The 15,310-nt window shown below is 40.7% G+C and overlaps 1 protein-coding gene across 1 annotated transcript in view; it reads left to right on the top strand.

Moving 5' to 3' along the window:
- The first annotated feature begins 1,119 nt into the window (after nucleotides 1–1,119).
- The window catches only part of TUBGCP5 (tubulin gamma complex component 5), a 49,680-nt gene continuing 35,489 nt past the window's right edge, over nucleotides 1,120–15,310 (top strand). Inside the window, exons 1-8 of the mRNA XM_084617876.1 lie at nucleotides 1,120–1,396; nucleotides 4,152–4,205; nucleotides 4,290–4,398; nucleotides 6,088–6,184; nucleotides 7,688–7,767; nucleotides 10,295–10,433; nucleotides 11,467–11,584; nucleotides 12,746–12,835. Of these exons, the coding sequence (XP_084474002.1) occupies nucleotides 1,236–1,396; nucleotides 4,152–4,205; nucleotides 4,290–4,398; nucleotides 6,088–6,184; nucleotides 7,688–7,767; nucleotides 10,295–10,433; nucleotides 11,467–11,584; nucleotides 12,746–12,835 (848 nt within the window). The 5' untranslated portion in view covers nucleotides 1,120–1,235. The remainder of the gene's footprint in view (nucleotides 1,397–4,151; nucleotides 4,206–4,289; nucleotides 4,399–6,087; nucleotides 6,185–7,687; nucleotides 7,768–10,294; nucleotides 10,434–11,466; nucleotides 11,585–12,745; nucleotides 12,836–15,310) is intronic.

Raw genomic sequence — 15,310 nt, 5'->3', positions numbered from 1 at the left:
CCGGAGCCCCAGCTGCTCACCATGCCCGGGGTTCCGCTCCCAGCTCCTGGCCCTGCCCCAGCTGTAGCCCCACTCTCGGTCCCCTTACCCTGTCTGCATTTCCCCCCGAACCGTGGCTTAGCTCCTACCCCTGGCTCTGGGGTGGGGTGGGCATGGACCAGTTTGGGGAGGGGACCACTGCACTAAGGTTAAGGCCTAAATTGAAACTCAAGATGTGTGCAAAGGAAGTGTAAACTGAGATTCCTTTGTCTTTTAACCACTTTTCTTGCTTCTGCAAAAAAAACCCAAACCCCCAGGAAGCTTAAATCAGTTAGTAGTGCTTATAAAAGCTTATTGATGTTTGTTTTTTACCTTTAATTTTTCCTCACAGCAGTTTCTACTTATTACTTGGTGTTATTTTAGCATGTACCATATGCTTGGGTCCATCCAATGCATAAACAGAGATAGACCTGCCCCCAACATAGGCCCCAATCCTGCAACGTGTTGTGCATAGGCTGAGCCCTGGGCTGCATGGAGCCTGTTGAAGTCAAGAGAGCGCCGCCATTCCAGCACAGGGGCCGGCCCACATACAATGCATTGTAGGATTGGGGCCTTACAAGCTAACAGAAGCTTGAAACACAGGCCATTTGCTTCACACAAAATGGAGCACGCTGCCACCCAGCTCTTATTTAGGTTTGTCATTCATAATAACAATACTTTGCACTGATCCAGTCCAGCGTCTTCCACCAGAGACGCTCAAGGCCAGCTCCCTGCCACTGCCCCATTGGAAAGGTGGCTGGGGAGACAGAGAAAGGCTAAGGAACATGCTCAAGGCCACACCCTGCAGTGAGCACTTGCAATGGAGCCAGAAGCTGGGTCACGCAATTCCCAGGCCCGCTCTCTCTGTCCCCACTCCCATGGGCTGGGATAAGGTAGAGACAGAGCCCTGAGCCCAGCACTACGGCCAATCAGGGCTGCGGGGGGGGTCACATGATGTTTAGCTCCACCCACAATAGCAGGCTACTTTTTACTTATAGAACGCCTCCGACTCGCGCATGCGCACAGCTCCCGCGCCGCAGCCCTTCCTTCAGACTCCGGTGGGCTAATTTTACTGCTGTGGGAAATCTCGTGAGACTAGAAGGGAAAGTGCCGCGAGACGTGCTGCGGGACGGCGCGGCGGTGACAGAAACAAAGTACGGCGGTTCACACGCACCGCCGCCTCTCCCCCTCCCCCACCAGGCGCGCGCGCGCGCGCGATGGCCGCTCAGCCCGCGCGCTGGAGCCCCCTCGAGCAGGAGCAGGACCGGGACGTGCGGGCGCTGATCCGCCGCCTGACCGGCCTCCGCGAGGCGCAGGGCGGGGAGGAGCCCGGCGGCCGCTTCCAGACGGCGCTGAGCTTCGCCTGGTCCAACTTCAGGTCAGGGGCCGCGCGCTCCGGGTCTCGCTGCCCCCCCCGGGGAGCCAGGGGCGGGGCGGCTCCCTCCGTGCTCGGTGTGTGGGGCCCGCCCTGTCTGCGGGCGGGCGGGGGGGGGACGGACGGGGCCTCCCCCCTCCCCGGCTCGCTCAGGCTGCCGCCGTCGCGCGGGCGGTTCCAACGTTTCTGCGCTGCCGCCTTCACGCTCTGGCACGTGTCAGGCCTGCCTGCGCTGCCGCCTGCCAGCCGCGTACCCGGCCAGGCGCTCTCCTGGCAGCCCCCATCAGTCACCGCTGTCTGCTGCGCCCGTGGCACAGGCCCCGGGAGCGCACCCGCCTGTTCTCCCTCAAAGAGATCCGGGCTCGGCTTCATCAGGCGGGACCGAGTTACCCCGGCTTGTCAGAGGAGCAGTGGCTGCCCTTGAGGCAGCTCTCAATCTCTTGCTGGCCACTGTGTTACAGTATTAGTCTGTTGGCATAAAATAAGCTGCTTTTTTTTAGTGATTTCGGACAGAAACTATCAACATGACGTTCAAGGCATCAGGTTAGGGAAGAGAGGGAATAACACCTATTGAAATGAGCAAATATTTCAAACTGAGCATTGTCAGATAAAACACAACCAGTCAAGGTCTGCCTTGATAAGTGCACTTTTCTCTCCAAAAAACAGACATGCTTTTGACCTTAAGGCATGTGAAATGAGTTCAACATAGCCTTTATTAATCTGTAATCTTAAAAAATTATAAAGGCATAGTCAATTTAATCACTCTTCCATCTGAATTGTTTTATGAATTGTTACAAATGGCATGTAGCCTCTTCAAATTATTGTGATCTTAAGAGGGAATTCTCCCACCCCCCAATTGACAGCACTTTTATGTAGTCAGTTTCACTCTTTCCCACCTGTTGTCAACTAGTCCCTGCTTCTGCAAAGATTTATGCATGTACTTAATGCACTCTGAGTAGCTCCATTTGAAGTCAGGGGGAGTACATACAGTGCATAAAGTTAAGCACATGCCTAAATCCTTGTAGAAGTGTAGCATGTCAGTTTCTCCCTTGTTGAAAAGAACCTAAAACATCAATGGGGAGTAGACTTCTAAAAAAATAAAATTTCAGAGTTGCTAGGAACATTATTATGAGTCTACTGTCCATCTAATGAAGTAGATATTTGTTTTAAGGGTGAAAACCATAGTAATCATGCATAACTATGGATTGAAACCTAAAATTTGTTCAGCTTTTTTCAGGAGTGTACTGAAGTTAACTTTTTATCTTACATATGAACTTCTTACAATATGTTCATTACCAAACTGATAGGCTGTTATTGTGATGATGTTTTTGGTGGTAATGATGTGAGAAACAATTTAACAGGCTTATTTAAAAGTTAACAGTTACCATTATTCAATATATGACATCAAATGAGATGATACCTGCCAGAATGTTTGGCATGTAGCAACTGCTGTGTAGTGTAGGTGTTTACAAGTGAGGCTTCTTACTGTTTGTGTAAATCTAATACTTTTAAGCGAACATTAGCAGCGCATTGCAGATCCAGATTGCAAGCACAGTACTTGTTTATCTGCTTAAATAATAATGCTCTTCAAATAGTTATCAAGCATCTACTAGTCAGAGGCAAAAATAAAACACAGTGTGACAGAAGGGTGCATCAACATGGTTTAGGTACAATGCCCGGGTAAGAAGCCCAGCCCATCACCAGCTGCTGGGAAGGGTGCTGGTATTCTTAATAGGATACTGTTCCTTGATTCCGTTTGTGGATCTCTGCTTTCTCTTGCTCCATGCCCACCTCAGAGCCTCCTGTTTAGCTTGTGTAATGTGAATAGTAGGGATGGGTGCCACTCTGTCTTTCCTCCAGCCTCTTGACTATTGCTGGTGTCGTCTCTGCCAGTCTACTATCCTGTGCCTCTGTTTTTGAGTCCTCCTCCAATATTAATATGTCCAATTCTTTGCTGTTCTGTTTCTTATAGATTTCCCAAGCAATAAGAGTGATTTGTGTCACTTTCTGTTGCTCGCAGGGTTAGCAGAATGAATAGCTGTTTTAAAACCAATCATAAACTTTTACATTTTACTTTGCTGTTCAAAGATATTATCTTAAGTGACAGAAAGTGAACTGTTCCATGTTAGACTCAGTCTTAGACTTAAAGACAGCACTGCACAAATTCCCAGTTGGAAGGCTATCTTCATAACTATCAAGATAGAACCTTTTTTAAACAAATGGTTGTTTAAATTCTGCACAAATCGATGATTTAGGTTGTCACGCTCATCAAGGAAAGCTTTGTGCTCACCACTGGCCAAGAGGTAGGTGAGACTATGTTTCAAGTTCTGGGCAAACTTAGCAGAAGTACAGAGTAGCCTATTATTAATTTTACTGAATGCCTGCCTCCCCCCCGTTCCCATAAAATCAGACTTATCCATGTGGATCCAGTCATTTATATATGATGGCTAAATGTAAGTTTCACCACATTTTGCCATCCTAGGCATTAATTATAGATGTTTTTCTCATGAACAGTGAAATATAAAGTAAATGTTTGGTAAATATTTCTCTTGTTTTTTTAAAACTCATATAGAGAGCAATATTATCTTTGAATTAATCATGTTTTGAATATTTAACAAAGAAAATTTGTTCAACTGATTATGGTATTTATATATGACTTGACAAATGAGGTGCTTCACTTGTTAACCTATAGGTTTTTTCCCCCAAACATTTCCTTGCACAATGCAAAAACTGTATTCTGTTTTAATTTCTTATCTAGATTTCATCGATTTCTTGATGTAAGCAGTCACAAAGTAGAGAGGACAATAGAGGGGTAAGTTTGTCTTATTTTTACTATGTTGATTAATTCTGTTCATTTGAAGCATTCATTGATAGGATTTATTTATTTTTAAATCAGAATTCATGAAAAGCTGATTGTTCATTCAGACCTCAGTAAAGCTGCAAGCTGGAAAAGACTAATAGAAAAGTTTCTGAACTCACCACTTCTGAGCACTGAAGAAACAAAGGTGTGTAACTTTTTCTTCTTTGTTCTAATTTCTTTGCATTTATCCTGATGCTGGTCACTTTGTAACAGTTTTAGACCAGAAAGTACAAATGAGTTACATTACTACTAAGCTATATGATTGCTACTCTGTGAGCTGATTTTTAAAATTATAACCTACCCTCTCCCTATTACTAAAATATGTATTTATTGGGCATCTATTACCATGTGTCTGGGTGCACTTTTCATGGCTTAAATTTTATCATTAACATTGCAGATAAGAGGCATAGAGCTCCATTCTGAGTTGCATGAACATTTTTGATAGGACAGAGGGGGAATCTAGTCGGTCATCTTAAATAAACAGGATTTCATAGTTTTCAGTTGAAAAACTGTGTTGAGTCCCAGATCAGTTTATGGCTTCTGCTGGATTAAAACTGTGTGCTCTCACTTGGACCATGTCACTCTGGTTCCAGTGTGGTTGTTTTGAACCTGTTCTAGTTGACCTTTGAAGACTGAAAGCTGCTGCTGTTGTGAAATGCAGGCCCCTGAGCTGGCTAGAGACATGCTCTATGATGTCATACTATTTAGTAGGGCTGTGTGTTTCCTAATGCCTGTGCTTAGACCCTTAACTTAATTTCTAATTTAACTGAACTGTGACCTTTCTTTGGACTGGTTTAGATTTCTCAATGTTGGAAAAAGGAACAACTATACAGTAGCAATGTAAATGCACCCTGAATTGCTATACTTCCCCTCTGGAGATTTTCAACGTATATGTACTTTTATTTATGTTGTTTTTAGTGATTAAAGTGTGATCCAGTCTACATGCTCAGAAATGTCAGGTTGTATTTAGCACTCAGCAGTGTTGTATAAGGTAATTGCGGTGACCTTTAGCAGTTGCTCTTGTTGATGAGTGAACTTGGGTGTCTCAAAGATGATTTTGTAAATAAAGTACTTTGGCAGATTCTTGTAAGGAGAATGGTGTTAGCCTTAAAAAGGACTGTGATATTGTAATACAGCCTGGTGCTTACCAGGCTGCTTTTCTACTAATTTGATTTATGCTATTTTTTCCCTCCTATTCTTTGCCTGTGGCACACAATAGTTTAGTCTCCTGAGGGTAGTAGTACTTTGGTCTAATTTTAGTTGTTGGGTTTATGGTGCAGATAACTGGGTGCTGCTGGTGGTCTGTAATGCATAGGAGATCAAACTAAATGGTCTGGTGGTATCTTCTGGCCATAAACTTTTACTTTAATAGAAGTGCATGATTTCCTCTTAGCCCAGAAACAGCTTTTAAAAGGTATTTTTTAAATAAAAAAAGGTCAAAATATGTAGATGTCAGAATCATTAAATGGTTCCATTCACAAAGGGTGAGTGGCTGCTAATAGTCCTGTGTAATCATTGGCTGTATAGAAGAAATAAGTTTACAGAAGTCATTTAGAGTAAATGGATGAGGAGTCCTTAAACCTCATGTAGACTTTTAGTTGAGGTGCTTTAATTTGTCATGTTTAGCATAATTTAAACAAGAATTTTAGGTGACTAGATTTTCAGTTTGTATTGGAACAAAATAAGTAAATTAGGATATCCATTAATTTGAGATGAGCTGTGAGGGCTAATACTACACACTGTGGCATACCAACATTCTAGTCTGTTCGTTTCCTAAAGTCTTTTAAACCATTTTATTCCATTTATTGATTTTTTTTCTTGTGTGTTTTTAAAGACAGATGCTCATTACGCCATACTATCTCTCTTACTGTGCTTGTCTGATTCTCCTTCCAACACCAGCTATGTGGAAAAGCCAAGAGATAAAGAAGTGGGTAGGTTACAAGATCTTTATATTTGAAATGAAAAACATATAGACAAGTGACAATCTGATAGGACTTTTTTTCCCCTTTACAGTCTTATAACATCATGTCTTAATTCATTTCGAGATCCTCTACTGGTTATCTTTTGTGGGTTTTTAATCTTGTATCTAATTTACCTGTACATCTAAGACACACTGGAAACTAGAAGGCTTGGGGGTGGGGGAAAAGGTTAATGTTGTGACTTTCTCATCTGGGTTGCTCATTCAAATCCATCCCCGTTGGTTGCTATCTGAGGGCCATTTGGTGTGTTGTTTTTAAATGAGCCTGTGATCTCTCTTCTGTTCCCACAAGTGGGAAATGACTATCACAGTTAATACCCTCTCAGCAGAGGGGCCAGTGAGTGAAATATTCTGTCACTTGTGGAACCTCTCTGTGATGTTTGATGCATATTGGTGAGCCTGGAGGAAGCTTTCATTACTGCTGTATCTGCTGTGTGAGTAAATAAAGGACTTCACTTTCCAACAGTGTCTGTCCTGACCATTTCATTACACTGAACTGAGCCAAAAATAAAAATCTAAAACTAGTAACTTTGTATGTAATTTCACATAGGATAGTTATGCAGTAACTTGACATAATACAGTTTGGTTATTTCCGTAATCTTTTCATTTTAAGTTAAAAATACTGCTTTTCTGTTCTAACCAATTTTAAACTTGGCAACATCTAGTTATCCACTTTAACTTACCAAGAGTTAATTTTATGTAGTCTCCCGGTTTTGTAGTAATGTTGTACGATTTCCCTGTGTTTCTGACTATAAACAAAAGGTGGTAAATTTACTAGCCCCAGTGGATCAAGAATAAAAGGATGAGAAAAATGGAACACATGAGAAAAATGTGTTTGGGATACCACACATCCTTGTGGTATTCATTTGCAATGCTGAAAAATAGCCATTTAAAAAAAAATGGTTTGAAACAACATTTTAGTCTAGAAACTGGGGGGGGGGGGGAAGAAGCCACGTATCTTAAAATTCTTTTTAGAGTGGCCTCTGCACCTTTCCACTCTTGGAACGCACTGGTGATGCAGCTTGGATTGCATTGTCAGCACATCCCAAGAGTGTGAACATGCAGAGGTCATCTAAGAAAATTCCAGTTACAAGTGAGTAACCTTCCTATTGGATTAAAGTATATTATGTTATATGGTTTGTGTGATTATTATTTTATTTTAAAAATATTTATCTATAGCACTATGGTTGTACATATTCTTTTACACAGAAGGAAAGACAAGTTACCTGCCCTAAGTAATTTACAATCTGGTTCCCTGATCCTGCAAAGACTTGTCCATTTGTTACTTTTTTTAAATCTACACCACGAAGAAAAACCCATGGCACTGAGTCACAAAGCCCAGGTCATTTGGTGTATCTCTTGTCAGTCTGCACCTTTAGAAAAATTTCCAAGTCTTGTTATAGAGGAAGTTGGAAATAAGCACAAAAATATTGAGTCTCACTTGTACTCCTTTTAGAAAAGGAAGAAGAATTTGACTGGGGAAAGTACTTGATGGAAGGTGAAGAAATTGATTTTGGTCCTGACATAGACACACCAGTAAGTAATATCTTAAAAGTGACTATGTTCTTACAGACAGTATATATGATATTTAGGATTATAGACGTTCACAAAAGCAAATAATTTATGGCTTGTTGATGTAGGGAGCTATAGCTATGGCAGGGCACATTCTTTCTAGAGCAGTGGAGAGTCAGGAAATCAACTAATGTTTTAGATCACAGAAAGGGAGGCTGTATCATGGTGGACAAAAACAATTGTTTAGATTTTTTTATCAGTTTTTTTATTACAGGTTTATTTTTTTTAAAATGTCAAATTCTAATTTAATTTTTAATCTGTTAAGGCCTAAATTTACTCTAATCTGTTAGAATTTTTTCTATTTAAATTATTGTATTAAGCAGTACATGCTTGCTGCTGATGTTTTAAATAGGGTCAGACCACTGAACTGGTGAAAGTCACTCTGTAAGTACTTGGAACCAGAGTTAGTTGAAGTGTTAAACCAGCTTTTTACTGCATTAGCTTCTTCTGCAGGTGCAGAAGCCTATTTTGTTCATTTCAGATCAATGACAAGTAAATCCAAGGTTAAGCTAATTGGGAGTTGGAAAAAGCCGGAAAGTTTGTTTGTCTCTTCCAGTCTAAATAAAAATCAGGTGTTAGAGGATGAGATCTGCTATTTCTAAGATTTGAAGGACATGATGATCGGAAACAATTAATTCAATTCACTAACTACAGACAATATTTTCTTTGTTTAGATAAATCAGTCATTTTGAAATTCAAAATGTATTTTTATAAACTTTGATCAACTTTTTGTCTTATCTATCCAGCAGGTTTGAGTTTTTATTTAATGAAAAATGTTTGTGCATTTTGATTGAATTTCCATCCAAATAGAGCTTAACACAAATCACATGTAAAAAAAAAATTAAACAGTAAATAAGAACATAAAGAATCCAAGAATGGCGATACTGGGTCAAACCAAAGGTCCATCTAGCCCAGTAGCCTGTCTGGCGAGAGTGGCCAATGCCAGGTGCTTCAGAGGGAATGAACAGAACAGGAAATCATCAAGTGATCCATCCCCTGCCCCCATGGCAAACAGAGGCTAGGGACACCATCCCTGCCCATCCTGGCTAATAGCCATTAAAATGCATCCTTCGCCATTTTTGAACATAAGTAAAAATTAAGCATCTAAATAAATGTAAGTTACGTTATATAATTGCTTCAGTAAATGTGTATAGATAATGTATCCTAGTTAGTGTATCCATGCTGCACCCAACCCTGACACAGTGCAAGGGCTAGTCCTGCCCCAGAAACACCCCAGGGCTCTGCACCAGGTGTGTGCAGGCACGCTTAGCCCAGCAGGATCCAAATGTGGAGGGATTTAGTGTGCGGGGGATCCAGGTGTGGGGCAAGAGGGTTCTGTGTGGGGCAATCTGGATGTGGGCAGCTCAGTGGGGGGGTCCGCATGCATGGGCAATGAGACTCTTTGGGGGTGGGGGGGATCCAGGTGAAGGTGGTTGGGGCTCAGTGGTCCAGGTGCAGTTGGTTGGGGGTCTGGATGCTGGGGGCTCATCGGGGTGGTCCAGGTGCATAGAGGTTGGGGCTTGGTGAGAGGGTATGTGTGCAGAGGGTTCATGGGGGTGGTGAGGCTCAGCGGAGGGTCTGGGTATGGGGGTCTGAATGCACAGGAATTGGGTGGATGGGGAGGCTGCTCCCCCTACAGTGACCCTTTCCCCTGTGGCTGAGGAGCAATGGAGACAGGAAGAGGGGGGGAAGTGAGGTTGTGGGGCCAGGGGAGGTTTCTGGGGTGGGGTGCGTCTGACCCGGCCCTGGCTGCTCCAAGCAGGGGAAGTGTGCTCCTCCCCAGCTCAGCTGGGACTAGCAGGTGAGCCTGATACAGGGTAGGAGCTACTGGCTGGGACATGCTGGGTGCAGGGGGTTGTCTGGGTGCGGGGGACGAGGTTTGGGAGGTTGGGGTTTGTGTATGAGGGGGTCCGGATGCATGGGAGTTGGGTGGATGGGGGGTGGGTCTGACCTGGCACTGGCCGAGGCGTCCCCAGCACCACCCTGTCCCCCTACCACCCTGTCATGCAGTGATTTACCTCTCTGGGGCTGCTTCAGGCACCCGAAACGATGCACCTGCCCTGTAGGTAGCTTCCCTTTGTAGTCACTCTTGTAGCTTCCCTTTGCTTCCCTGTCAGAAAAACATTTTTCTGAGGGGAAGGAAAGAAATCTGCCGTGGACATGAATTCTGCGCACGACCAGTGGTGCAGAATTCCCGTAGGAGTAAGATATGTAGAAATACAAGGTCACTGCTCGGAAAAGCTTACTATTTTGATGATGTCTGTAACTTAACAGTTTGGCTCATGTTATAAAATAAATTTTGGGGAAAAAAATCAAATGATTTTCAGGGTTCCTTTTAGTTTCCCTCTTGCCTTTTTTTTTTTTTTTTTTTTAGTGGAAGACAGAAAGTAGACATGTTACATTGACTTTCCCTGCCAAGAAGGACTAAGTATACTTCCTTTCCTCAGGCACATTACACTAAAAATATACTTGGTCTTGTCATACTTGACAGGATTGGTCTGAAGAAAGTGAAGAGGAGGAGGATGCTCAACAACCTCTGAGCAGGGAAGACTCTGGCATTCAAGTAGACAGGACACCACAAGAAGAACAAGACCAAAACAAGAAAACAGTGTCTCAGGTCACATGGAAAGGTTTGTTGTTCAAAATTCTCTTCATAGAGGGATCTCATAACAAATGAATTCCAAATAAATGATTCTCACTCATATGTAGCTACCTAATTCTTCCATAGTTCTATATTAAAGTGCTCTGGTATTGTCACTATAGTTAAGGTTTTGAGTTTGGTTATGTATTATAGTTACTCTTATCAGAGTAAAATGGTAATGCCTCATTTGCGTGTAATGAAGGTTTGATCCAATTTCCATTAAAGTCAATGGAAAGACTTTCATTTATTCCTATGGGAGTATGCACACCAAGGCTGCAGTAGGGATAAATGCACATCAGATAAACACAACTTAAATATATCTAGACATAATACAAAGCTTGTGTTATTAAATGTTAACACTGAAATAAAAGCAGATATTAAGAAAAACATTTGTTGTGTGCTTGGGTATAGTATAATTCAATGAATGAAAATGCTTGTAATAAATAGGACACTAATGGCTCCCCTTCAGATTGGTTTCAGTCGGTTTCCATGACAGCTGTGAAATTATAGGAAAGCGCACAATAGGATATTGCACCTAGAATAGAAGCTGGTTATCTGTGAGGCTCAGTGTCATGGGGGTTGGAACTAGGAAAAATAATTTGTAGGTAATGTACTGAGTGCCTAGTATTAGGGGCACACTGACTATTGGGTGAGCTTACTGGTATTTGGCACCTTACTTTGTTACCTTTAATATAGGTTTTGTATATATTGTTTCAACAATTGTCTAAAATAAAGTACATTGCCTTAAGATGGAAAAATATATAAATATTAAAATACCTCATTTTTAGGGCCTGATTTTCAAAAGGTCAGGCACCTGTGTGTGTAAACTAACTTATAATTGCAATTACCATGATTGTACATGTAATAAAGTGCAAACAGAAGTAATTAGCCCTTTAATTGAATGCAGCTGTATCCTGAAGCCAATTCATTGTTTGGTTGCTTACTGGTGAGACTTTTTTGTCTTTTATAAGCCCTCCTTATGTAAATGAAAATCCTTCACTGACTATCAAATGTCTTACCAGTGGGTGAGCCTGATGCGCGCAGCTGGCTGGAACAACATGTGGTTCCTCAATATTGGACAGGAAGAGCTCCTCGTTTTTCTCACAGTTTGCACCTACATTCCAATTTAGCTGCTGTCTGGTAAGAAAAAAAGAACACTTACATGTTCACCGCTGATATTAAATAAAGCCAGATAATGGTTTAATGAATGAATAATGATTTTCATTAAGCTGTGATACTGTTAAAATGTAAAATGTGTGTACTCTTCCAAAATATGGAGTTAACATTCGTTACTAATTTAGTTTAAAATATATTTATGTATTGAAAACTAAGTAAGTGCAAATTGAACAAAATGAGCCAGTATAATTTTAGCTTTCGCTTATTGTGCTGAACAGTCATAGTTCTCCCACCCCAGTAAAAATGCATAAAATGTCTTGTGTGTTGCTGTCCTTCCCAATGTCAGAATTTAAAACAAAGCAAGTGCTGTTGTGTCTATCACAAATTCCAAATCTCAGTTTGGACAAATTTAGCATGTGTAGGGCAATACCAGATTGTGATTTGGTTTGTGCACACATTCACTGCCAGTGAACGTGTTTGGCTTCGTTGAATTTTGAGCTAAGAAATTGTATAAATAACTAGTCTTATCAGTGATAAAAATGAATTAAAATACTAAAAACTTCAATAATCCTAACATATTACACTAAAATCTTTTAATCTATCTACCGGTAAAGAAATCATGGAAGGTCTATGAATAATTGTAGAACTTTTCCCTATGATCCTGTATTCATATTTAGAGGTGAAGGAATTTCCATTCCCTTTGCAAGTTTTTGAGATAGCATGTGTTACTTTGAGGTGGAGGTGGGATTTGTGGGTTATTTGTGATCCAATTTTATGGTTACTTGTGACTTTAATATATTTAAAACAGCTACATGTTCTATTTGATAATCATTGAGTCAAAAAATGTATTCATCACATTACTATGTATGGTATTGGATATTAAGTAATTAAACATTTGAGTTGGAATATTAAAATTAATTTAATACTTCAAATATTTGCTAGTTAATGGTTGTTGGGCTATGACTGGATAATATTTTGGTGGCTTTTCATATTTTTTTGCCTCTAGAAAGGTTTAGAGTCAAACTCTGCTCTTGTTTACAGCCCACACAACTTCATTGAAGTCTTTGAAGTCAGAGGTGTAAATTAGAGGAAAAATGAGCCTTAAGATTACTGCTTGATTCTTATTTGTAAACACTTCAGCTGGGATTTCATTTTTTTTAATTATAGTACATTTTCTTCTTTTAGGGACCAACACTTGTACAGCAGTGATCCCTTATATATGCCAGAAGAAAGAACTCTTGTAACTGAAACACAGGTTATCCGGGAAACTCTCTGGTAAGCAGGAATCCCTGAAATACTTGCATATGAAATTTATTTCATATTAAAATGATAAAAAAAAAATCTTGCATCATAGTGTTTTTCCTAGGAGACAGATTTGCAGTTGGCTTTCAGTGTCAGAAAAGAAATATTGCTGTGTGCTTTCTTTCTAATGTGTGCACCATCACCAGTAGTAAAGATTCTGTAATTGCAATTTTCTTAATAGTTTTAATGCACAAGCCAGAAAATAAGCCAGCTCACTCTTTCATAACTGTATTGACTGTGCAGTACAAAAAAACTTATTTTTGTCATTTACATTGAAAGAACTCAATGCACAAACAGAGTGTAGATTTGTTGAGTAAAAAGATGTCATTTTATTTTTCTGACTATAAAAATACTTTAAAGCTCAATTCAAGTGAGGGTTAGGAGGAAACCTCTAAAAGAAAGAGCTGAGACCATGACCGTATGTTCTGTTGGAGATGTATTTCTGATCTTCAGCAATATCGTTTACATTCTCTGGGTCACAATGGACCCATTATTGCTCTGATTCGCAGGTGACAATAGTGCCACATAATCATGCTACTATGCCCTCTATTTATTCCAAGCTGGCCTAATGGTTGCAACCATTTTTCTCTGATTTTTACATTGTCACAGTGATCTGCTCCTTTTCAGTATCAGTGCTAGATTTCTATATTATACTCTACTTAGAGCCACCTTGGAAAGGTACCTGGAAGTTTCAGCTTGTAAAAAATGCTGGCATCTCTTAAGTATGACAAGTTGCTGCTTCAGAACTTTTTTGGCTTCCAAATGCAATTTACAATGTAGGTTACAATTTAGTAAACCTTATATGGCCAGCTGAGGGTTTGCCTCTCTTATGCTGTGTCTTAACACAGCAGTAACAGTCCATCAGTTCTTGATGTTAAATGCTTAAGATATGGCTGACATTGTGATGTGCACTGGAGGGCCCACATCTTTGAAACTTTCTTCCTTTAACAATCTACCAGACATGGGTTAGTTGAGCTTCAGAGAAGTTTAAGACTTTTGTGTCCAGGTTTTTTCTTATCCTATAGGTTTGCCACTGACAGGATTTGAGGATGTTTTAATGATTTTTAATTCAAAATTTTGTTGTTGTTGTGATAATTGTTGTTAGGGATTCAGTTGTCAGGCTGGAAATCCAATTTATAAATATTTATGTATAATAATGTAAATTATCTTAAATGAATTTTTAGAATTTACAGAAAGTAATTCCCAACATAAGGCTTTTTAGGACAAAAATTTAACCTGATGTCCCATTCTTTGTGATAAGGTCCACAAATTTGTTACAATGGTGCTTCAGCCGTCTTGCAGTTTGGGGGCAGAACCTGATTTGCCAGTCATTTTATGATACCAGAAGGTTCCTCAGTTTTCCCCAATCAAAATTTAACCTGGTTTCAGGTTACAGTCTCCAATCAGATGAGGGTTTATTTTATTTGAAGTTAGGAGCTTTCTCTAATGAGAACAGTATTGTACTTTTAATGTAGCCAGTTAGTCCCCAAACTGTCATTCCCTAAGTAAGTTCAAGAAATATTCCTCCTCTGGTTGAGCATCAAAGTCCTGTCTTTAGGAGCATTAGCAATCTCAAGGCAGAGTAGTTACGTCTCCTGCATTGAGATCTGTTGGGCAGCCATTAGTTCACCAAAGTCTGCATATTGGTAATTGAATCTTGGCCAGTGCAATTTATTTCCTTTTGGTTAATTCTTCTATATGCCCTAGTGCCCAGCAGAAGGCGGAGGAGATATTTATGTATTATCTACCTAGTTTTGGAGGTCCATATTTAAAGGATGATTCTACTTCACATTCTGGAGGAACACTGCTATGAAAATCCCACTAACATATCTGTGGATTTTAGCATGAAGAACAGGAAAATTTACCCTTGCTTAGCTGAAAAGATCTTTTTTTGAGTAATATGATTCACAGATCTGGCTGACCATGGAGACAAATGGATCATCCAGATTAGAGATGGAAATTGTCATCCAAGGATTTGGGTTTGTTTTCATTATGTGGAATTTAAAATGTTTTGTTTTTTCTTCAAAGTATACTTGGGTATTCCCATGCTGCCAGTGACTGACAGGTCTAGTTCCGTTCCCAGACTGCAAGCAGGCTGAAGTACCATTGTAATGAATCTGTGGATCTTATTACTTTGAAGAAAAAATGGCCATTGCTGGAGATGGAACACTAGACTGGGGGGACTGATGACCTGAGGTTGTATGGGGAATTCTCTTTCTTAGGTGCTTGGCTGGTGGGTCTTGCTCACGTGCTCAGGGTCTAACTGATCACCATATGTGGGATCAGAAAGGGATTTCCCCCCCAGAGTAGATAGGGGAGGGACACTGCAGGGAGGGTTTTCACCTTCCTTTGCAACATGGGTCACTTGCTAGGATCATCTGAATTTATACCACCACATCAGTTCCTTGCCAGTGCAAGGGCCTCAGTTATTGGTGCACCTTGGTCCAT

Source organism: Lepidochelys olivacea (genome assembly GCF_965140295.1).
Source record: "Lepidochelys olivacea isolate rLepOli2 genome assembly, chromosome: 1".
Taxonomy (NCBI): Eukaryota; Metazoa; Chordata; order Testudines; family Cheloniidae; genus Lepidochelys; species Lepidochelys olivacea.
This window is presented reverse-complemented; position numbering and strand designations above follow the sequence as displayed.